The sequence below is a fragment of the Hemiscyllium ocellatum genome, chromosome 23, assembly GCF_020745735.1.
Source record: "Hemiscyllium ocellatum isolate sHemOce1 chromosome 23, sHemOce1.pat.X.cur, whole genome shotgun sequence".
Taxonomy (NCBI): Eukaryota; Metazoa; Chordata; class Chondrichthyes; order Orectolobiformes; family Hemiscylliidae; genus Hemiscyllium; species Hemiscyllium ocellatum.
The window spans coordinates 26,033,264-26,057,107 of NC_083423.1; the positions used below are offsets into that span (position 1 = coordinate 26,033,264).

Here is a 23,844-nt window from a genome sequence, read left to right on the forward strand (position 1 = left end):
TGGTTACATTGATATTGGAAGTTGAACACTCAGTTTCATTATCCTTCATTTTGCTGATTGGATAGGATCCTGTTGTTCTGATTCCTTTGACCATAATTGAATCCCAGCATTCCATGTGAGAGAGAGTCATTTTGTTGTCCTGTTTCCTTTTGTCTGGTTACCTTTTAGCTATCAGAAAATAAGTTCATACAAATCTATGTAACCTAAAGACTACAGTTGGTTATAAGTTCCTTTGTGCAGAGAAATGGCAATCACCTTGCATACCTACAGAACAGCTTCATTGTTTGAAATCAAAGTTTACAAATGTAAGTGAGAAGAATAGACATACAGCACAGAAACAGGCCCTTCAGCCCACCTTGTCCATGCCGGCCAGGTTTCCTAAACTGAAACAGTTCAACCTGCTTGCATGTGGCCCCCATCCCTTTAAACCTCTCCATTCCATGCACCCACCCAAATGTTTTCCAAATGCTGTAATTTTACCTGCTGCTACCACCTCCTCTAGCAGCCCATACCACATATGCACAATGCTCTGTGTGAAAAAGTTGCCCTGCAGATCCCTTTCAAATATTTTCCTTCTCACCTTAACTTATGCCCTCTAGTTTTGAATTCTGCTGAAAAGTCAAAGTTTAATACAAGCAATCTTTGATTCTTAAGTTATCATGGTGGGCATTTAATATTTGCAATATTTCATGGATGCTTATTAATAATGTTCTGTTCCAAAATGAATAAGATCAGTGTTAGATGTGCAGAGCTAAAAATCACACAACACCAGGTTATAGTCCAACAGGTTTAATTGGAAGCACACTAGCTTTAGGAGCACCACTCCTTCATCAGGTGGTTGCGTGAAGGAGCGGTGCTCCGAAAACTAATGCTCCCAATTAAACCTGTTGGACTATAACCTGGTGTTGTGTGATTTTTAACTTTGCACACCCCAGTTCAACACCGGCATCTCCAAATCAGTGTTAGATGTGTGGGAATAACATTAAATAGCTTTTTGTGGTCGTTAGTCAGCGCTTAGTTTATAATGGTTGCTGAACACCACTGGCTTGAGGTAGTGCTGGAAATTGTCCACTGTATATACAGTGCCTTTCATTATTCTTCAGCCAAGTGAATGAGTGAATCATTCTTTCTTGGCAATAAACCTGACTCCATGTTGCTCTGAGCAATGGATCAGTACCACTTCCATATTAACCAATAATAAACTGGCCTGAAAGTAACAAAGGAGAGCATGTTATAGATTTTAATCTCCCTATCCGCTAAAACATTTGTGCAACTGAGAAAGGAATGCTGAAGGAAAAAATATGATGTTTTTGATTGAAAAAACAGAATATTTTTGTCAATATGCTTTGAACAGTTTTCTTAATTTGCGGCATTTTCACAAGATTATCATTCTGGAATATGGGGAGTCTTGGGCAAATTCCAAGTGATTTTAAACTAACGCATGTTATTCTGTTTCAGTCCTGTGAGATTCCGATTCTATCAGAAGTATTCTGATATCCAGTGGGCGATTGACAATTTCTATGTGGGGCCTGCTTGCCCAGATAATTGTGGAGGACATGGAGACTGCTTGAATAAACAGTGCTACTGTGACCCTGGCTTTACTGGGTCAAATTGTTACTTGAGTCAGCCTCTAAAGGTATTTTTGGATTATGCAAGATTTCCTGAGATCTCAAGACAAGCAGAATATTTATCTGAAAATTCACAGGCGATGCATTTTTGAGTCAAGAATAACAGACTTAAATGGACATCATGATCATTTAAACAGCTCAACACAACCGATTTTCATCTTTTGATTAGTAATTGATATGATTCATTACAGGTGGTTTTTATTATTCAGATTCACTACAAAAGAAGCATATAAAACTCTTTGACTGTTGAAAGAATGAGGGGGACCATTGCTTTTCTCAGTGAATGTTGCTCAGTTTTGCACTTGGCCAAAAATGGATCAGATGTCCTTTTCCAGATAATAATGATTGGTAACAACCGGTGAAAGATTTAGTCATTATCTGCTAACAATATTTTGGCATAACTTCCTTACCAAATTCATAGATTTATTGTTGATAAAGCCATTGGTTGCTGTAATATTGAACCATACAGATTAGAAGATTAAATTTCCTATCTTTGCTGAGTTAGCTGATCCTAATCATGCAGCATTTGAAATGATAAGCACCAGTAAGCCTGTGCTAACCCTTCCACTTGTGGTCACTGATCAGCTACCTCAGTTGGAAGGTATAGGACATTTGGTAGAGCAAGATATTGCTTGCAGTCACTAGGTGTTGCCAGAAGCTGACTGTCCAAGCTCACCCAGGAAGAACGTAATGATATTCAATACTACCAATCCACATGATATCTTGTAATAGTTTAACATGCTGGTAGTTTGTGATCATTATATATTAATTACTGCTAAACAATCATAATCATATAATTATGTAGAGGTGCCAAGTGGAGTGGAGGGTGGAGTTGGATGTTAATAGTAACTGCTGTCACAGTTGGAGGCCACATGAAGAGCAGAAAAGACTGGTACTTGAGAATAATTCACCTCTTTCTTAGTGTACAGAGCTACATAAACCATGGAATCTAAAGAACAGGAAAAACAAAAATGGCTTAAACATTATTTATTAACTTAGTTGGAGAATAGGTCAAGTTGGAGGTAGGAAATTTTTATTGCCTTTGATCCATGTGGTAATTGGTTGACCAATGTGTTTCAGACTTCACTGAAGGAACGTTTTGAGAGTGATTCCATGAGATCAGACAAATGGATTTCTCTGGAAGGTGGGAAAGCATGCACAGACTGTGGTGTCCTTGTGGAAGATTTACCCTTGTATTTCAATGGAGCGGGAATGAGGCAAGCAATAACTACAGATCTTGATCTTCGGGGTACAAAGTAAGTTTTATGCAGCTATTTCTATGTCAAGCTTCCTTTCATAAAGGTATCACAAAATTCTGTAGTGAAATCAGTTAGAATTGGCTTTCAAATATCAGTGCACAAAAGTGACACTAATTTGATGCTAGACAGCATTTACCTGGCAATATTGCTTTTGGAGATCACAAAACACACTGCTGTAACAGATGGTTCTTGTCACGCATTAGAGATTAAAGGCAGACTTGCTCTCTATCAATATCCACTGTTCCTTATCTGGGATTACTTAATGCTTATAATGAATGCTTTTCCTATCTTGGAGTTGGTGTAAATATCACCTGAACTGAGTAAGTATTTGTGCAGATTAGATGAGGAAAGTCCACAATCAAGCCTGCTCAATTCTCTTATGCTCTCCATTCAGATGATTGTTCACACATGACCACAGTAAGGGAAACATCCTCAGGTGTCTGAAATAGGAAGTGTTCAAATTCCCAGCCAGCTGTGAACTTTGTTCATTTCATGAATACTAAATAAGTTGTAAAATACTTAAGAACTGGAAAAAGGAAAACAATTAAAAAAGGAATGTGTTCACCAGCTTCAACATAAGCTTTAAAGATGCCCCACATCTGCTATGAGCTAAAACAGAAAGTGCTGAAAGAAGTCAGCAGGTCTGATAGCATCAGTGGAGAGAAAGCAGAGTTAACTTCTTCAGAACTGCTGCTCTGCACTGAACTGATTATCCATGATTTTGACTGGGCATTGAGGCAGAATATGGGGAATTAAATAAGGGCAAGAGGACCAGTGGGAAGGTCCAATTTTGCCCAAAATAAGAATCACAAAGTTTCCAATGAGTCGTTGACAATTGAACTCAGATGTTTCCATTTGTCCCACACGTGACACGGAGGGAGAATTAGTGAAACTGTTTGTTTTTTTTTCCCAGTGTTTTTCCTAAAACTTCAGCCTTCCTTTTGCCCTGCAACAGAGATAAATAATCACCTCAATAGAAAAATGAATTGAAAATCAAACAATAGATGGGGTTATTTCTTATGCAGAAGTTGGACTTACAAAGGTCTTCAATGAGGGGTTGTAGACTAGAAGATCCCAGAACGGACTCTGGCCATTTCTCTTCATCATCCCCTCTTCCAAATGGGTCCAGTCACCAGTATAACTAGCCAAGCACCAGCACCTCCAGCCAGCCTTTTGACGGTGTATTTTGCACCCCTTCCCTTGGCACCAACATTGACTCAGACAGCTGGCAAAAATGTGTAGCTAAGATAACCCTGAACCCATGTCCTCTAACAAGGACAAGAGATTACAAGCAAAACATGATTCTAGAGCATTTATAAAATTTATTTATTCCTGATCTGCTATACTTACATCATGTCTAAGATTTGCAGGTCCTGAAAGACAAAAACACAAATGGATAGAGAGTTTATATTTTAATAATAAGCTATTCTAGGTGCTGTGTTCTGATTTTGAGAAATTAGTACCTAAAAAAAATTGGGCAGCACGGTGGCACAGAGATTACCACTGCTGGCTCACAGCACAAGGACCTGGGTTCAAATCCAGCCTTGGCTGACTATCTGTATGAAGTTTGCACAGTCTCCCCATGTCTATGTGCATTTCTGCTGTGTGCTCTGATTTCCTGCCAGTCAAAAAATGTTAAAGTTAGGAGTATTGGCTATGGTAAATTACCTTGTAGTGTCCAGGGATGCAAGCTAGGTGGCAGAGCCATGGCAAATGCAGGATTATAGGATAGGATGCAGGTTTGGGTCTGGATGGGACGCTATTTGGAGGGCCAGTGCAAATGGGCTGAATCACCTCTTTTCTGCATTGTAGGGATTCTATGATACATGCACCCTTTGAATAACTTTGAAAGTCTCCTCTCCGAATAAGGAGTTTCTGCATAGTACCAATATATAATTCTCTGCAATTTCAAGGTATATTAGTATCTTCTTTACAATTCTCTTACATACAGATTTGTGCAATATTGGGCCAGAATAGGCAGCGAGAACAATATGACCACATGTCATCAGCCTACTTGTAGAAAAGAAGGGGTTTTGTTGGACTACTCCATTGATGGAGGTGAGGCCTATTCTCTATTTGTAAAATTCTGTAATTCATTTCTTCTTAACCATGTCAATATGATATATTGTATCAGACTAATTGACAGAGATAAAATTTTCAGAAGGATTGGTGTCTGTGTGTCAGTGTGTGTGTGTGTAAGAGAGAAATTGACTACCAACTGTGGTAACTCATTACGTTCCTATTGCTAATATAGGAGATTGTGGTTAGGGAGACATTTCCTTCCTGTACTGTCTCCCCACTCTACACTTACTATTCATTGTGATTTATTTTTGTCATACTCCTAATATTAACTATTAATTTGCCAGGGTGTTATTTTATTTCAGGAAATATTTAATTATAGCCAAAATAAATCCCAGAAAGTTCAATTTGCAACGTGACTGCCATGTTTTGTTTCTGAGAAAATGCTAAGTATAAAGGCTGTAAAACTGTAGCTGCCTATGGAGGAGCTTGTAAAAGTTAGAACTATCTTTTAAAAATACTCTACTATATTATAACTCATTTCTAATAATAAAAGTATGAATTGATTTCAGATTTGAAAGTGTTACAGTCATTTCAATCTTAATACTTGTTAATGTCTTCCCGGAATTGTCAACAATCTTAGCTTTTATCCCTTTTCCTGAAATTACTGGTGATTTCCTTCGTAAGTCATTGCTAGGATTCTCACTGATACAATGGCTGAATATCTTCGAGTTAGCATCATTTTTCTGAATCATTTGTATGCATTAGCAACTAGAGGTTTTTGACTTTAGAAATGGTGAGCATTTGATTATACAGTGAGCCAATCATAACCTTGGCATTAGGTGAACACATGAAAAAGAAAGGAATAGAAAGATTTGCTGACAGAGTGAGATGAGACAGTTGGGAGAAGATTTGTGTGTAGCATAAGCATTAGCATAAACCTGTTGTTCCAAATAGCTTGTTCTGTACTGTAAAATTCCATGTGAAGATTCTGTTTGGAGTCAAAATTTGGAACAGACATTAATTAAAAATACAGGCATAGTGAACTTTAAGAAAATCTTCAATTACGTTCCATTGAGATAATAAATTCTGATACTAACAAGCTTCTAATGTCTGTAGGAATCACCTGGCATCTGCTGCATGAAATGGATTACCAGAAATATATTTCTGTGCGCCAAGATTATGTCCTCCTTCCAGAGGAGGCACATACCAATACAACTCGGCTGCGATGGTGGCAGCCCTTTGTTGTTCTGAAAGGCCAAATTGTAGCAAGCAAAGAGCGTGCTCAATGGGCACTGGATAACATCCTGATAGGAGGATCTGAAATCAACCCAAGCCAACTAATGGATTCTTTTGATGATGGTAAGATGGAAACTTTGGGTCAGTTAATGGCATGATGGCAAGTAAGAATTTCTTGGAAGTATAGAACTTAGATGTAAGACAAGACAAGGAGTCAAAGTATTTCATTTGGAAAATGCATCACATTGCTGGTCTAAATAATGATCCTTAATGGAAATTTAAAAGAACACTGATTCTTGTATCCTACACCCAATGAACCAGAACATTGAAAACTTTGCATACAGTGACAATTTTGAGCCCAGTGCAAACACGTATATAAACAATCTGGTACAGGACAATTGGAAAATCCATGAATTAGTCTTTGTAACACTGACATCGCAGAGCACAGGTGTATCCAGTAGGAGAGCTTAACTGTCAACCAAGTTAACTACTATCTCAACTATTGTATATTTAAGAGCAGGAAGTTTAAAACATTTCACCAGTAATTTTCCTAAACGTGTGTTGACTTGTTTGGAAAACAGTTTTAATATTTTGTAATTATTCTATCAACTCAGTCCCATTATTTTGCAGACTTTGTTTTTTGTTTTCTTCCTGTTCAAATTTCTTCATTACAAAGAGGTTCTCTATCCGATACATGAATGGTCAGCATTTTCCTGTGGTAGTTCCTCAGGGAAATACAAAGACAAGTAGAAATCCACCTTTATCTTTAATGACGTCACCTGGCCTACGGAGACAGTAGCCAGATGTATGCGTCCACAGTTCCGACAAGAGCTTGCTAGTCATACCAGAAGAGATGCTATGAATCCAGCTGATGGTAATATTGGACAAGTCAGATCCTAGAGTTAAATCTGGCTTGATAGATTGTAAGTTTTATTTTTGCAGTTTGGTTACCATGATTGTCCATCTGAACATAATTTACATGAGGCTACCAATGTCCTTGTAACAAACTTAAGTATTCATTACAAAAAAGGAAAGAAAAATAAAGTTGGATGCATAAGTGACCCTTTTTAAGATATTAACGTGCACAACAAAAAGAAAGATGCACCCTTGGTTCCAGCAATATCCTTTACAGTCACTCAATCCCTCACTATTATCTTCACTTTAAGGATTCTTACTGAATTACTTTCTGCATGTTTACCAAATATGATTCTGTCTTTCTCCAAGACAAACAAATGCAGTGAACTCAGTGACTATTTTCAGTCCTCCTCCTTGAAGCTGAAACAGTTTAAAACACCTTTCCAATTCTGACAATCTAGAGATTTCTATCAACTCCCATACCCTGGAAACTTCTACAAATTAAATTTACTTTCTATTAATGTGAAATTGTTCTTCTGAACTAAATCTGATTCAGGCCTCTCACAATCTTGAAATAATTGTAAAAGCTTCACTTTGGAGATGTTTCAGCAAATTAATTCCCTGCTTTACTGAAGTCACTTGCTTTTTTGGGAATTGTATTTCAACTCACTGTTGAAAATTACTTTCTAACCTCTTTTTAAAAAAAAGTTTCCATCACAAAAAAAGTTACCATCACAGAACTGAAAACTAAAATCCATCTTTCCTCTAATTTCAATCCAAGTTCCCGAATAGTAATGTTAGATTATAAACCTTTATCAAAATGCACTTCTTACTCCAATCCTTCAGACAGAGACTTTTCTCTAATTCAAAATCACATCCTTAATATTTCCAGTTTTTTTTTCTAGATGCAAAACGTTGTATTGATTTTTGTTTTCTTTATTCTGACGCAGACACAATGGGCTGAATGGTATTCATATGAACCATAACAATTCTGTTATTCTAATATTTTACAACATGTGGGTATCACTGGCAAGGCCAAAATTTGTTGTCAATCTCTGCTTGCTCTTGAACTGAGTAGCATGCTATTTCAGATATGGTTAAGAATTAGCCACATTGCTGTGGGTGTGGAGTCACGTGTAGGCCAGACAAGCTAAGGACAGCAGATTTCCTTCCCTAAAGGGGATCAGTGAACAAAATGTTTTTTTTCCCAGTAATCCTGATAGTTTTATGGTCACAGTTAATGAGATTAGTTTCCCAATCCTTATTAATTAATTGGGTTTAAATGAATTAAAATGGGAATGTGAAAAAAGTCTCAATTTCAAAGAGAAATGGAACTCTTAGCCCTATTTATATATTGTTTTATATTTTTATTATTTTATAAAGCACCAAGATTCATTTTATATATTTGCCAGTGACTGTTAGAAAGGTAGAAAACCACCAGTCAAACTGTAATGGGGCAGGTCAGTGCTGTGGGCAAGTGCCAGAATGATGCAAACACAAGAGGATAACATCTAAAGCAATTGTGAATAGGTTGTATTGCAATGACCTCAGGTAGTGTGGACGTGAAAAATGTGCATATGGCAAGATTTTTAACTACTTTTTATATCATGAATGTGTACCAAGCCGGAGAACTAGAAATGCAATTAAAGAGCTATAAGTTTGCCTGATGGTTGACATTGGTGAGCACACTAAACATTAAACAAGTTATAGTACGCATTGATGGAGGGTGAATCCTTGCCCAACTTCTCAAAGAGAACATTTTTTCCTTCATATCTCAAGACATGTATTCACCATTATATTCCCTATGTCATGGCTGTCATTGCTGCATCATTCTGACACTTGCCTGCAGACACTGATCTGTGTCTTTATATTTTGCCTTCTGGTTTTCCACCTTCCTAATCTCAATATTCACATAAAGTGTATCTTGGTGCTGTATAAAAGCTAAAACAGTGTTTATGTCCCTGCAAGTAAAAAATGAGGTCTGCAGATGCTGGAGATCACAGCTGCAAATGTGTTGCTGGTCAAAGCACAGCAGGCCAGGCAGCATCTCAGGAATAGAGAATTCGACGTTTCGAGCATAAGCCCTTCCTCAGGAATGGAGGCTTATGCTCGTTTATGTCCCTGCAGGAAACCTATCTCTCAGTGTTCAGTTTCCCTTCAAAGTTTCACATGCCCATCAGGCTGGCTCCCTGCAAAATGCCAAAGTTGAGCAGATTGCTATGAATAGTTATTCAAAATAAACTAATCTACAAATTTGTAGGCAATTAGTTCACTGCATTGTAGGCTTCCTTTTTGCTGCTGGAGAACTTAACTGAACCGTGATTACACATTGGGGCAGATTTGTTCTGTAAAACTCTAACAAAGAGATAGCAGTATTATTATTGTGCTAAAGAATTTTACATTTTTCCCCAACAGAAGGTGTCATCCATGATGAAAACTGGATTTTCTACCCTAATGCCGTTCGTACAGCAGGTTTCTGTGGTAATCCCTCTTTCCACCTTTATTGGCCTAATAAGAAGAAAGATAAGACACATAATTTCCTAGCTTCACGGGAACTTATTGTAGCACCAGGATACATACTGCAGTTCAGGGTAAGATTCTGTTTGGATCATTTAATACATCATCTACCTCCATTATCTTAAGGCACCGCTAAATCATCTCCATAATAAAAAAGCCACAAAAGAATTATGACCCATTATTCAGGAATGTAACCATTCTCTTGAATATGAAAAGATCATAAAATATTTTGCTCCATCCTTTTCCATTGAATATAATCCTATCTGCTCATCTCTGCAATATAGAGTCATAGAGATGTACAGCACTGAAACAGATCTTTTGGTCCAACTCGTCCATACCGACTGGATATCCCAACCCAATCTAGTCCCATCTGCCAGCACCTGGCCCATATCCCTCCAAACCCTTCCTATTCATATACCCAATTCAGTCTAAGCTCTCTTATTCTTCCTCTCAATTTTGTATCTCCATTAAAACACATATTTTCTCTAGCATTCACTTACTTTTGCCTTAATTTCGTGTCAGCACCAGGTTAGGTCACTCAAACCTACTCTGCAAATCAATAAGATAACATCTTTCCTTTTACATCAACCACACATGGCCCTTGATTTCCTTCGTATCCAAAAGTCTCATGATTTCAGTTTTGAATGTTTTCAGCAACTGAGTACCTACAACCCTCTATGAAGAATTCCAAAAATTCACAACCCTTTTGAGTGTAGAAATTTTTCCTCATCTTAATTTAAATAGCCAACCCTACCCTAAGATCTCTAGCTCTGGACACTCCAACCAGGAAAAATAATCTCTCAGCATTATACCAAGACATTAAGAATGTTTTACATTTCAATGAGATTGCCTCCCATTATTCCAGAAAACAAAATTACTTACTCCAGAAAAAAATACAATTCCTTATCAGTGATGTGCATTACTATTTGTGGAGAGAAATGTTTTGTTTGATTTCGCTACTTAAACGTGGACTGGTTAGCAAGGTCAGATCACATGGAATACCGGGAAACCAGCCATTTGGATACAGCTGAAAATGTGTTGCTGGTTAAAGCACAGCAGGTTAGGCAGCATCCAAGGAATAGGAAATTCGACGTTTCGGGTATAAGCCCTTCATCAGGAATTCCTGATGAAGGGCTTATGCCTGAAACGTCGAATTTCCTATTCCTTGGATGCTGCCTAACCTGCTGTGCTTTAACCAGCAACACATTTTCAGCTGTGATCTCCAGCATCTGCAGACCTCATTTTTTACCCATTTGGATACAGAACTGACTTGAAGGTAGAAGACAGAGGGTGATGGTGGAGGGTTGCTTTTCAGACTGGAGACCTGTGACCAGCGATGTGCCACAAGGATTGGTGCTGGGTCCACTGCTTTTCGTCATTTGTATAAATGATTTAGATGTGAACATAGGAAGTACGATTAGTAAGTTTGGAGGTGTAGTGGATTGCAAAGAATGAGATCTTGATCAGATGTACCAAGGAGTGGCAGATGGAGTTTAATTTAGATAAATGTGAGATACTGCATTTTGGAAAGGCAGATCAGGGCTACACTTATACACCTAATGGTAAGGTCCTGGGGAGTGATGCTGAACAAAGACACTTTGAAGTGCAAGTTCATAGTTCCTTGAAAAGGGAGGATGGTGGCATTTGGTTTGCTTTCCTTTATTGGTCTGAGCATTGAGTATAGGAGTTGGGAGGCCTTGTTGCAGCTATACATGATACTGGCTAGGTCACTTTTGGAATACTGCATGCAATTCTGGTCTCCCTGCTAGCGGAAGGATGCTGTGAAACTAAGAAGAATTCAGAGAAGATTTGCAAGGATGTTGCCAGGGTTTGGAGATTTTATGCCATGGGGAGAGGCTGAATTATCCTGGGGCTTTTTTTTTCCTGAAGATTCTGAGGCTGAGGGATGACCTTATAGAGGTTTATAAAATCATGAGGGGCATGGATGGGGTGAATAGCCAACGTCTTTTCCCTGGGTAGGGGAGTCCAAAACTAGAGGACATAGGTTTAAGGTGAGAGGATAAAGATTTATTAGGGACCTAAGGGGCAACTTTTTCACACAGAGGGTGGTGTGTGTATGGAACAAGCTGCCAGAGGAAGTGGTAGAGACTGGTACAATAATAACATTAAAAGACATCTGGATAGGTGTATGAATAGGAAGGTTTTAGAGGGATATGGACCAAATGCTGGCAAATGGGATTAAATTAATTTATGATTTGGAGATGCAGGTGTTGGACTGAGATGGACTAAGTTAAAAATTACACAACACCAGGTTATAGTCCAACAGATTTATTTGGAAGCAGTAGCTTTCAAAATGCTGCTCCTTCATCAGGTGGTTGTCTCTTTCTTTCTGTCTTTCGACTGTTGCATATTTAATAATGAGTTTTACACAAGGACCTTCTTCCCCACATTGAATCCATTCCATCTTTTCTCTTCACAATATTAAATCCTATACATTCTAACGATCAGCTAATTCACTAGGCTGCATGTTCGGTTATAGGGACAAAAAAAATCATCATTGCCATTTATTTAAAGTGGATTTTAAGCACGGGGGTCAATTAGCTCAGTTATCTGGATGGCAGATTGGCGGCACAGAGTGATACAAACAGTATATATTCGATTCCCACACTGGCTGAGGTCACATGAAGGTTGCATCTTCTCAACCTCACCCTTCGCCTGAGGCAAGGTGACCCTCAGTTTAAACTACACTAATTGTTTCTGTCTCTCTAATGGGAGAGCTGCCCTATGGACTATGGTGACTTTACTCAAGCATGAAATGTAATTTGCTTTATCTAAACATTCTTTAAGTGGACTGTTACCAGAGCTTATGTTTCCAGATTGTAGTTGGCTGTGAAGCAGATTCCTGTGGTGATCTCCAGCCTGTATTACTGGAATACAGTAAGGATCCAAGGTAAGTGTCAATCCCAAAAAAGATTTGTGACTGACAAATGGGAATACTTGTTAAAAAGGCGTTGTAATTAGTTTTAGCAAATTCAACTTTATAGAAAAGTTTGCAAACAAAGCAACCTGGGAACTCAGCAGTTTATGATGTAAAGGTTCACTATACTGATGTCAAAATTTTCAACATACAGTACTGAGGGTGTGACTCCAGTAACCTGTTATTCCTGCTCTCTTAATTTTTACAACTAAATTAGGAGCAGTATGTGCCTTTAAGGTATATGATACAAACTCTGTTGGCATTGCAGAATGATATTTTGTGACTATATTATTCCTGTAAGAGGGAATCAATTACATCCTTGAGGGGGGGAAAAATGGTTCCTTCCCATCTGTTACACCATTGGAACAGTTTGTAATGGAGTTTCAGAAAACTGGTGAATAACATTTTCAAAAAACTTTCACTAATGTCTTCAACTCAATGAAGATTTCACATTTCTTTCTAAACATCATGATGTTGCAAGAACTTTTGAGTTCTTTTCATCAATAAGTAAAATAAATCAAATGGTTTTTACATTTTGTCTACCAGTAAGCCACACAAGGTCAGCCTCTTTGTTAATAAATAGTGTTACGTGTTTTTTTGACAGTTATAAATCAGTGTGTCCTCTCAAAAACAAAATGAGAGAGAGCCACCGTCAATATATCATGCAGGACTTTAATTTTCTGTGGAATAGCAGGTGTGAGAATCTTGAATATGAAATATATTAAAAGGATAATTGCACTATCCCAGGATCCCAGTGTGAAGTTATTGTCACAAGTTGTGCAAGTCAAGGCAAACTATAATATTATCGCCCTTTTTCTGTACAGTGTTCCTTTTAAGCATATGTTCCTGCTAATAGGGCAAGATAGATTCTTAATTTTTGAGGTGAGTGGGTAAGAGATGTGAAGGGAGGATGAAGGTTGCTTATCCTCCATCAGTCTATTACTGGTCTCACTGTTTCAGTTAAAGTGCCCTTTAATTTGTGCACTGAGACACTCTGGGCGTCTAAATATAAAGATACTTTAAAACATAATCAATCAAATTAATTTTGCTTCATTTGATGCTAGATCCCATTGCCAATTAGTGCCATTGCCAATTAATCAGCGAGTTCTAAGCATTTCTATGGCCCTGACTTCCATAGTAAAACTCAGTCTTTAACCTTGCAGGAAAGACTCCTGGTCACTTGTGCAAACAGAATGTCTTCCTTCAACAAGCAGCAATGTTGGCTGCTCCCCGTTCCAGTTCCATGAAGCTAGTGCTTACAGTTCCGTCAATTGCTCCAGCTGGAACAGGGTCACCATTCAACTACCTGAATATGTCGCATCAAGGTACAGTTCAGAATGGGGAAAGGTTACTCCTAACTATTATTTAATTATTATTTGTTACAGTCTCCTTTCACTTTTCTTCTTATGTTCCAGATCCTAAAAAGAGCCCTGGCTACTGGCTTAGACTAAATCAGATGTATTTGGGGATATATTTGATCTTTAGCTGAGCTACTTAGCATATAGCCCTTCCACCATCAAGGCTGTTTTCTTCAACTTCTGTGACATTGTCCATCACTAACATCCTCAGACCATCTTTCCTCATCCATGTCATTGTTGCATACTAGTTCAATGTGCGCCAATTCCTCAATTTTAAAACTCTCAATCTCTTGTTCAAATCCTACCATGGCTTCACAACTCCCTACCTAAGCAGCCCTCTGTGTTTCTTCACCAACCCTTACACATTTCCCAATTTGTTTCCTTTAACAATGGCATAAGTTCTGGACTTCTCTCCTAACCTCACTGTCTCTGCACTTTTGTCTACAAAATCCCTCCTTCAAGATTACCACTTTGTCCAAGATTTTAATCGTTTTTGTATCCTAATATCTCCTTCATTGTATCATTGTCATTTTTGGTTGATAAAACTCTTCAAAAGTAGTTTGGAATCTTTCAAAAGCATGTTGTTGTTATAAACAGATTGGTAATTAGAGGGGAAACCGTGACAATGGAAACATAGAGATAATTGAAGAAAATTGTCACTGTTAAAAGCCTTTGAAAAATCTCAAAAAGAATCTCAACAAATTAGTTGGCTTCTGCAAGATGAAAGGGTGGGATTCTAAGAGAAAACACACAGTAATGGAATGTATTTAGCAAACATGAATCAACAGAAAAACAATAGAGCAACCGAGCAGTCAGATTTCTGCCTCATAGTTGCAAATAGGCTTGCCAACTGTCACTTGCCAGCAGCATCCCATAGATCAACACTGTGGTACTCATGCTAGGTTTCAGGCCATTACTAACCAATCACTGCATCTGCCAGTACTACATTGTGTAGTAACTATAGGTAACCTTACAAAGATGGCATAGAATCTGCTTTACAGTTGAGCCATATGTCTTAAGGAGATCATACCCCATACTCACTGCAAATGCTTAGTTGCAAGATGGTGGGATAAACCAATAGATAAACATTGGTTTGCCTTCTTTGAAGCAGTGCATTGATATCAGAATTTACTTTCATTGAGGAACCTCTGAAGAAAGATTAGACATTTGGGTCATTCAAGGCTGTTGTTCAAAGGAGTTGAGGTATTGGACATACAAGAAAGTGGAAGTAAGGCCACAGTCACAACAGCCAGGATCGTATTTACAGGAAGAGTAGACTTGATAAGTCAAATAGCCTACTCCTGTTCCTGTTATGATATTATCGCTAGTAAGGCATTCGTATGCCTCAATTATGCCATTAAGTTGTTGCAACCTTAGTAGGGAACAGCAGTTTCTTAAGAACTGTCTGTTAAAGCAAGATCCTTTCTAAGAATTTTAGATTTTAAATTAGATAATCTCTTATTCTTCTAAACTCCAGAGAAATCAACCTAATTCTACGCAATCCTCTCTCTCCCATCATCTCTTCCCACTCAATCCATTTCTCTGCTAGTCAAATTAGCCTATGTTTATCCTCCTACAGTGTTATAAGTTACAGTGAATATGTTGCTATGATCCCCAGTTTAGAAAGTTAACAACTTTGAATACTGTCTCTCAATTTCTATATTTTGATCATTTATAATACCTTTAAAAATAGAAGCACCAGCACAGAATCCATTTAATGCAACATTTGACTTTCAACCATCCAATCCATGTGACTATATCCCCTTTAATTCCTGTCTATAGTATCTTATCTTTAAGCTATCTCTCATGTGATAGTTTATCAAATGTGTTTCAAAATCCACTTAAACTTTGTTTCATTGTATTTTCCCTTTTACTGTTTCTACAATTTTATCAAAGGTTTCTATACGCTAGTTCAGGCATGAACTTTTTTTAAAAATCTATATCACATAACTCTGGTTAACTTACTTTTCTTACAAAGGATTTCGTAAGCTAATCTCTTTTTATGGTTTCCAGTACGTTTCCAGCAACTGAAATAAGATTGATTGGCTTATAATCTCCTGACAGAATACTTGTCTCTACTTTCGACTTTCTATTTAATTAAGACAAGGATCCCTTTTCTCTTTGCTGTAAATGGCCTTTTTTTAAAAAAAGAAAAGGATAATTATCCTTTCTTTTATTCTAATTGGCAGCACAGTGGCTTATGAGTGGCATGGTGGCTCAGTGGTTAGCACTGCTGCCTCCCAGCGGCAGGGACCTGAGTTTGATTCCAGTCTCAGGCGACTGTCTGTGTAGAGTTTGCATATTCTCCCCATGTCTGCGTGGGTTTCCTCTGGGTGCTCTGGTTTCCTTCCACAATCTAAAGATGTGCAGGTTAGGTGACTTGGTTAGGGGTAAATGTAGAGTAATAGGGTAGGGAATGGGTCTGGGTGGATTACTCTTTGTAGGGTTGGTGTGGACTTGTTGGGCCAAATGTCCTGTTTCCACACTGTAGTGATTCAGTGATACATCTTAAACTGGTCCCCAAATGCTTCAGTAAATTTCATTCCCAGAAATAGATTAAATAATCGTTCTTCATTAAAATTCCAAGCTATTAACTGATTAAGTTAATGTTTATGATTCTGTTTTCAGTGCTACTCAGTTCCGATGGATTCAAAAGGAGGGCATCACTGAAAAACAAAGCTGGGGAATTGATAACGTGTACATTGGAGAGGCCTGTGCCAAGCTCTGCAGTGGACATGGATATTGTAGAACTGGAACAATCTGTATTTGTGATGAGGGTTATCAAGGTACAGGCTCCAATTTTTCTGTTTAAGATTGATCAGTTGTATGCTGCCAGAGGGGGAGGTATATGACAGGTTGCAATCATCACTATGTTCTTCTAAAATGTTAGTGTCTATTCTCACCAAGACTCTCCATGATTTTAGCAATCCATCTTAATAGTCAGAAAATAAATTTTTTGGGGTGAAATGTGAGTAATTTGAGATATGATCTGATGAGTGTAACTGATTTAAAGGAACAGGGGTTTTTAGACACATGGCTTCGAAAGCTTCTTGCCACAGGAGGTTTCCCTACTCTTTATCTGGGTTTGTTCTAAACTAATCGATAAAAATTACTATAATTAGTCAATAACCCCAGATTTGTTGTATCATTGCAAATATCCACATGGTAGAAGGCAATCTAAAGAGACCTTGGCTTACGTTCATCTACAAATTCCATGGCCCAAAAAAGTTATGGAAATTTCCAGTACATAAAGACAAATAAAAATTCTGCTTTTGTTATTGCTACAGATACTATTACTATGTATTAGTTATTACCTGAACTAAAAAGGTGATCTTGAAAAGTAAAACGTTAAAAAATATAATTCCTTAATTTCTTTATCTAACCTTGCGTAAAAACTGCTTATCTTCAATATACAGGAGACGACTGTTCCGTTCCAATCAATGACCTCCGCAGTTATATCAAGGACAACTTTGAATCACCACGTGTTACAGAAATAAACTGGCAGGTGATTCAAGGAGGAGCTATTGGCAGCGGATGTGGTCAGCTAGCTCCATATGCCCATGGGGAGTCACTGTACTTCAATGGCTGTCAGATGAGACAGGCTGTAACCAAGCTTCTAGATCTGACAAGGGCCAGGTATACTTCCTTTAAGAAATAATCATGAGATTTAAGTGTTGCATTGCTGGAAGTGTATAAGCCTTATGTTGTTCTGAACACCACTGAAAACCTTTCTATATCACATTTCCTACGTTTATTGGTCAATTTTTAAGAAAATTTAGAAAACAATTCTTGCATATTGCACAAGGAATAATAATATGTGTAGATTAGGTGTATTGGTTGGGGGTAAATGTAGAGTAATAAGGTAGGGGAGTGGGTCTGGTGGTTACTCTGGGTGGAACTGCACTGCAATTTCTTGCCAGAATAGAAAACTGCCGTGTCAGGCCTGAATTTCCTCTTGACTAATTCCCAACAGGGAGCAATAATCTGCATCCTAGATTGGATTCTTTCATCTTGACTGGGGGGTGACATCACATTTGGGCTCTGTCCCTGTTCTGCTGTCATCCACTAAGGTATTTCCCTAAGCCAATTTAGCTCCAGACCATCTCCCATATTGGTCCAAGATTGAATATCCCACTAAAGTGAAAGAAACTATTGAGGGTAGCAATTTGCATCTTTCAGAGGCGAAAATAACAGATGTTATTTAAATCTTTAAAGAAAATGTACATAATTTTCGATTTTATCACTGACAATGGGAGAATTTGTTGATTGAAAAATAAACCTTGCAAACGTTCCCTCTTCTTTGTTCAACTTAATTTATATAAATTTGTTTGAAAATCTTCTCAGAGTGTTGTCATATTCATCCAAGGGAATCTTAACTGTACTGTAGCTTTTTTTGAGTTTTGATGCTATTTTTGCTAAACAATAAATATATTTTCTCTTTAGCAAAATCATGTTTGTGCTGCAAATTGGCAGCATATCACAGACACAGCACTGCAATGTCGACCTGACTGACCCCAACATTGCAGACAAAGTCATCCTACTACAGTACAGTCTGAATGGAGGAATTGCATGGCATGTTATTGCTCAGCACCAACCAAAGGATTTTGTCCGGGCCCAAAGGATATCTTACAATGTCCCACTGTAAGTATCCAACCTTGAGAACTGAGAAATCACTCAAAAATCTAACATACATATGAAGGTAAGATCCACTTCTGTAGTATCAGGTATATTGGACTCAGAATTCCTCTACTGGCACATTTATAAATGCCTTGTAAAAATCCTAGGCTGGGTATTCAAAGCAACACTATAAATTTTATTGAAATTTAAGAAATGCAAGAGCATAGAATCGGACATACACAGGTGTCTCTGGGTTGTTGGACTGGTGGAGGTTGCAAAGATAGGGAGGGGCAAGTCATTGAGGGATTTGAAAACAACGATGGGAATTTTAAACTCAAGGTGTTGCTTGATGTGGAGGCATTATAGATCTCTGTCAGAATGTGAAGTGTAAAGTCTCAAAGGAATCTATGTGAGCCCTTGGCTTTTTAATTTTCAAATCAATGATTTTGATGAGGGAGAGAAGACATAGCAGTTAAAATTACAGGTGACACAAAGCTAGGTAAGAGTGTATGTTGTGAGGAGAACATAGCAGCATGCAAGTAATATAGTTAGGTTGAATTAATGGGAAAAATCTGGAAGACTGAGTCTCAGGTGGGAAAATGTGAAGTTTACTAAATTAATACCCAAAATGAGTGACTTGTCTTATAAGGTAGGATTGTACACATTGAGCTTATTTCCATTGGAACAAACACCATCAGAAATTGCTGGAGAAACTCAGCAAGTCTGTTAACATTATTTTTTCTCGATAGATATTGACATTTTGAGTTCTATTCTGAAAAAGTATTACAGAATTCAAAACGTTAACCCTATTTCCTCTCAACAAAGGCTGCTAAACTTGCTGAGTTGCTCCAGCAATTTCTGATTTTGTTTGGTTCAGATCTTCAGCATCTGCAGTTCTTTGTTTTATTTTGTTCCCTTTGGAATTTGAAAGAGTGAGCAGAACATTTCCTCTTACGAGTGAATCCAGAACAAAGGGCACTTTGTTTAAATATTAAGGGCCGCCCTTTCAGGACAGATTTGACAAGAAATCTTTATCTCTCAGAGGGTGGTGAAACTTTGGAACACTCTGCCTCAGAAGCTGGTGGAGGCAGGATCAATCAATATTTTTAAAACGGAAATGAAGTGATTCTTGTTAAACACAGGTTACTAGGAGCAGATGGGAATATAGAATTCAAAACTCAAATGCATCAGCTGTGATCTTCCCGGATGATGAAGTGGTCTCAAGAGACTTTCTTCTGTCCTGGTTTATATTTTCAAATGTCTGTGAACTCAGAATGATGGGTAAACAGAAGTCTTGTTATGAGCTTGGTTTTGGATGATCACACTCTGTGTGATATTTTCCTCTGTTCATCATTTAGGTCAAAAATGTTGAGGACAGTTTTCAAGTTTGACACAAAACCGGATGTCAGCCTGTTAGTGCTGGCCTAAGACCTGAGCCATTTTGAAAAACCCTTAACTAGCCAGTGACAAGTTGCAGGCTCCATTTGGACCCTCTGCTACAGTCAACCAGTTCTCTTTTTTTCACTCATGAAACGTGGGCATCGCTAGCAAGCCAGAATTTATTGTCTGTCCTTAGTTGCCCTTGAGAGCTGCCTTCTTGTAGGTTGACCCATGATGCACTTTTAATCACTTTATTGATGATTGAGAGTAGATTGATGAGGCAATAATCAGTGGTTTTGGATTTGTCCTGCTTTTTGTGTACATGACATATCCGGGCAATTTTCCACAATGTCAGGTAGATGCCAGCGTTGTATCTGTACTGGAAAAGCTTGGCTAGGAGAGCATCAAATTCTAGAGCACAAGTCTTCAGTACTATTACTGGAATGTGATTAGGGCCTACAGCCTTTGCACTATCCAGTGCCTCCAACAGTTTTTCATATCAAATGGAGTGAATTGAATTGGTTGAAGCTGGGGACTACTGAAGGAGGATGAGATGGATCATTTGCTTGGCACTTCTGGCTAAAGATTGCTGCAAATGCTTCAGCCTTATCTTTTGCACTACTGTGTTGGACTTTTTTTTAACCATTGAGCTCCCAGCAAACCAAATGAAGGGAAAGTGGGAGAGGTCTCAAGTAACAAGCAGTGAACTAGAGAATTGCTCTGAATGTTTGTCTCTGTCCTGACACTTACAACTTGTAAAACTGTACAGCTCAATCTGTCAAAGGGCTGCGGTCGGACAGAAATTCTTTAAAAGATTCAGTGTTACTTTGTCTCAAATTCTCTTCCTCAGTGCTTCAAAAAGCATTGCATAACTCAAAAATATGCAGCAATTTATTTAACTTCTCCTGTTATTTCAGTTCTATAGCAGTTTAATTTCCATTTCAGATTATAATCCCAAAAAAGAAAAATGTATTCACTTATAATTTTTCTTTCATTGTATTTTGCAAATTACAAAGGAAATTACTATCCTTAAAAGCTTAACTAACAAATTGATCTCGAATATTATAAAACTACTTTAATCCAAGAATGCATCTTAAATAAAAGCAAAATAGTGCATATGCTAGAAACTCAGCAGGTCTGGCAGCATCTGTGAAGTGAATAAAAGAGTTAATGTTTCAAGCCTTATATGACTTCTTCAGAGCTGAGTTAACCTCTTAATCTTTGTTACTACAGGGAGGCACGAGTTAAAGGTGTACAGCTACGATGGTGGCAGCCACGTCATAATGGAACAGGCCATGATCAGTGGGCTTTGGATCACGTTGAAGTGGTCTTGTAAGTATCCCAAGTGATGTATTGTAAAAGGGATGATTTATTGTAATTCCATGATCTACTTCTCTTGTCAAAAAATAAGATTATGCTTCTCACAAATTCCAAAATCAAAGAAAAGCTATTAGCCAGATTTTGTTGGTATAAAGTCTACATATATAAGGTAGAAAGTTGATTTACGTGAGCACATTTGTATTGTTGTGCTTTATTTATTCTTTTATTCTTTCATTGTAGGACACGAAAACAGAACTACATGATGAACTTCTCAAGGCAACATATGCTCAGGCATTATTATAGTAGAAGACGAAGGTCCATCAGACGAAACTTTTAAGAATTACATATATACGTCTCTGTCATTTCTCATGACCCTAATAAATAAAGCACTGTTTCTCAGATGGGGCCAATTTCAGATATAGGAATATAATTGAATAACTTAGAATGAAGATTACAAGGATACCATATCTAACACACACTGTGAATTAAATGAAGTGACTTATGTTCCAAAATGTATTGTCGTTTATTCTTTTATGTGGCTGTGTATTGTGTGATGTATTGCAATGTCAATTACTGTGACAGTATTGTAAGGAAATGTAAAAGCACAATTTTTCTTTGCAATGTCTTTGTAGGCTAGTGCCACAATAACATGAACAATATCAAATGGTGCTTATCACATATGTTAAATATGTTTAATAAGGGAATTGACAAGTCAGATGGAGAATCTTTGATTTCTCTAATAAGAGTAACTAGAACAAAGATACATTATCCTAAAATTCAAACTGAGCCAGTTTTAAATGAATCAACAAAAGGCTATTTCATACAAAAATAAGATGTGAAATGCACAGAAATGGTTTCAAGTAACCATATATACAGAATTAACTGAAATATTTAAAAACAAATTGGGTATTTACTTAAGAGAAGTAATGGTACTATAGAATATTGAAAAAACGGTGTTAAAGAAAGAGAGTTGGCATGGCTAACAAAATTTCAAAGCAATGTTGATGAGGTAAATGGCCTATTTATGTCTGTATATTCTGAAATGCCAAACAATTATTGTCTTTGCTTTTTATTATCAGTAAAATTTCACAAAAATACAAAAAAAATCCATATTTAATTTCTTATTAAGTGACTATTTCAGAGTTTAGAGATGCAGTCAGATGGTGACTTTTGTGAATCTTAATGGTATGCCATTTAAAGTCTTCAACAACTAACTGTGTTATAGCTATAACACTGTTATAGTTTAAATGTGCATTTTTCTGGTTAAACACTAATGTTTTGATGTAAATAGCCATTTGTGTCTTTTTGCAGTAATTACTTGTGATGTTTATTCAGTATGCTAGCCTGTTGTTAACTGTGCTTTATTTTGAATTTGTTTCTACGGATTTAAAGCTGGGTCATGTTTGTGACTTTTAAGTAAGAATGTTGTAATTACCCAGTATAGGTATACTACAATGTATTGTTAACTAAAACTAAATAGTGAGTTAATATATCACAATGTTATTTACTGAGATAGATCCAAACTTACTTTCAATAAAGCTAAGATCACAATATTACATCATTGCTTTAAGATTGTTTTCTTGCATTTCTTTTCTCTCTTCTGCGTTGGAATATTGTGAGCAGTTTTGATCCCCTTATCTAAGGAAAAATATACTGCTGTTGGAAGGAATCCAGAGAAAGTTCACTAGTTTGGCTCTAGGAATGGAGGATTTGTTTTACGAGCAGAGGTACAGCAGGTCCTCATTAGATTTTAAAAGAATGAGAGACAACCTTGATGAAGTATACAAGATTCTTAGGGGACTTGACAGAGTAGCTGCAGAAAGGTCGTTTCCTCTTGTGGGAAAGGTTAGGACCAGAGGTAATATCACAGTAAGAGCTTATCCAGTTAGGCCAGAGATGAGGAGGATTATCATCTCTGAGTAATGGAAGTGTGGAATTCTTTTCCGCGGAGGGCAGTAGAGGCTGGGTCGTTAAATATATTCAAGAGTCATACAGCATAGAAACAGGCCCTTTGGCCCACCATGTCCAAGTTGACCACCAAACCAAACTAATCCCATTTACCTACACTTAGTCCATAGCCCGAAATTTTCAGTATTCATTTAGATATTTCTCACATGTTGTGAGAGTACTTACCTGTACCAACCTCTCAGGCAGTATGTTCCATAGATCTACCATTGAGGAATAATTCTGAAGAAGGGTAACAAGCCCCGAAATGTTAGCTCTGTTTTTCTCTCCGTAATTGCTGCTGGACATGCTAAGTTTCACCAGCAATTTCTGTTGTTGCTTCAAAAGAATTTTTTTGGCTGTAAATGTTTTGAGACATACAGGATTTACAAAAGGTATAACATACATGCAACTCTCCCCTCTGTGAATTTCTATGTAATTTTTTTGCAAGCAATTTTAATCATTTTTTAAAATTTTGCCTATATGGGAAAACAGTAAAAATTTCTGAATGCATCACTGAACTAAAATAAATCACATGCCACTGTCATTCCGATCAGAATAAATGATCTGAAGACATCATATTGAACTTTAAATATTTCTCACTCAACATGTGCTGACAGACCTGTGGAATTCCTCCAGCATTTTCTATTTTTGTTTTAGATTTCCATCAATCAAAATACTTTTTATTCATGTTTCCCACTAGACAGATTAGGTTCGAATTATTCCCAAATGCTTGTTTCATCAATGACATTGACATTCAAACTTACCAC

The 23,844-nt window shown here is 37.4% G+C and overlaps 1 protein-coding gene across 1 annotated transcript in view; it reads left to right on the forward strand.

Annotated features, from left to right (window-relative positions):
* The window catches only part of reln (reelin), a 376,824-nt gene extending 355,231 nt beyond the window's left edge, over positions 1-21,593 (forward strand). The window contains exons 53-64 of the mRNA XM_060843157.1: positions 1,459-1,636; positions 2,709-2,884; positions 4,839-4,945; positions 6,026-6,268; positions 9,416-9,591; positions 12,355-12,428; positions 13,619-13,780; positions 16,442-16,599; positions 17,230-17,449; positions 18,257-18,454; positions 21,044-21,142; positions 21,371-21,593. Of these exons, the coding sequence (XP_060699140.1) occupies positions 1,459-1,636; positions 2,709-2,884; positions 4,839-4,945; positions 6,026-6,268; positions 9,416-9,591; positions 12,355-12,428; positions 13,619-13,780; positions 16,442-16,599; positions 17,230-17,449; positions 18,257-18,454; positions 21,044-21,142; positions 21,371-21,467 (1,888 nt within the window). The 3' untranslated portion in view covers positions 21,468-21,593. The remainder of the gene's footprint in view (positions 1-1,458; positions 1,637-2,708; positions 2,885-4,838; positions 4,946-6,025; positions 6,269-9,415; positions 9,592-12,354; positions 12,429-13,618; positions 13,781-16,441; positions 16,600-17,229; positions 17,450-18,256; positions 18,455-21,043; positions 21,143-21,370) is intronic.
* The last annotated feature ends 2,251 nt before the right edge of the window (positions 21,594-23,844 follow it).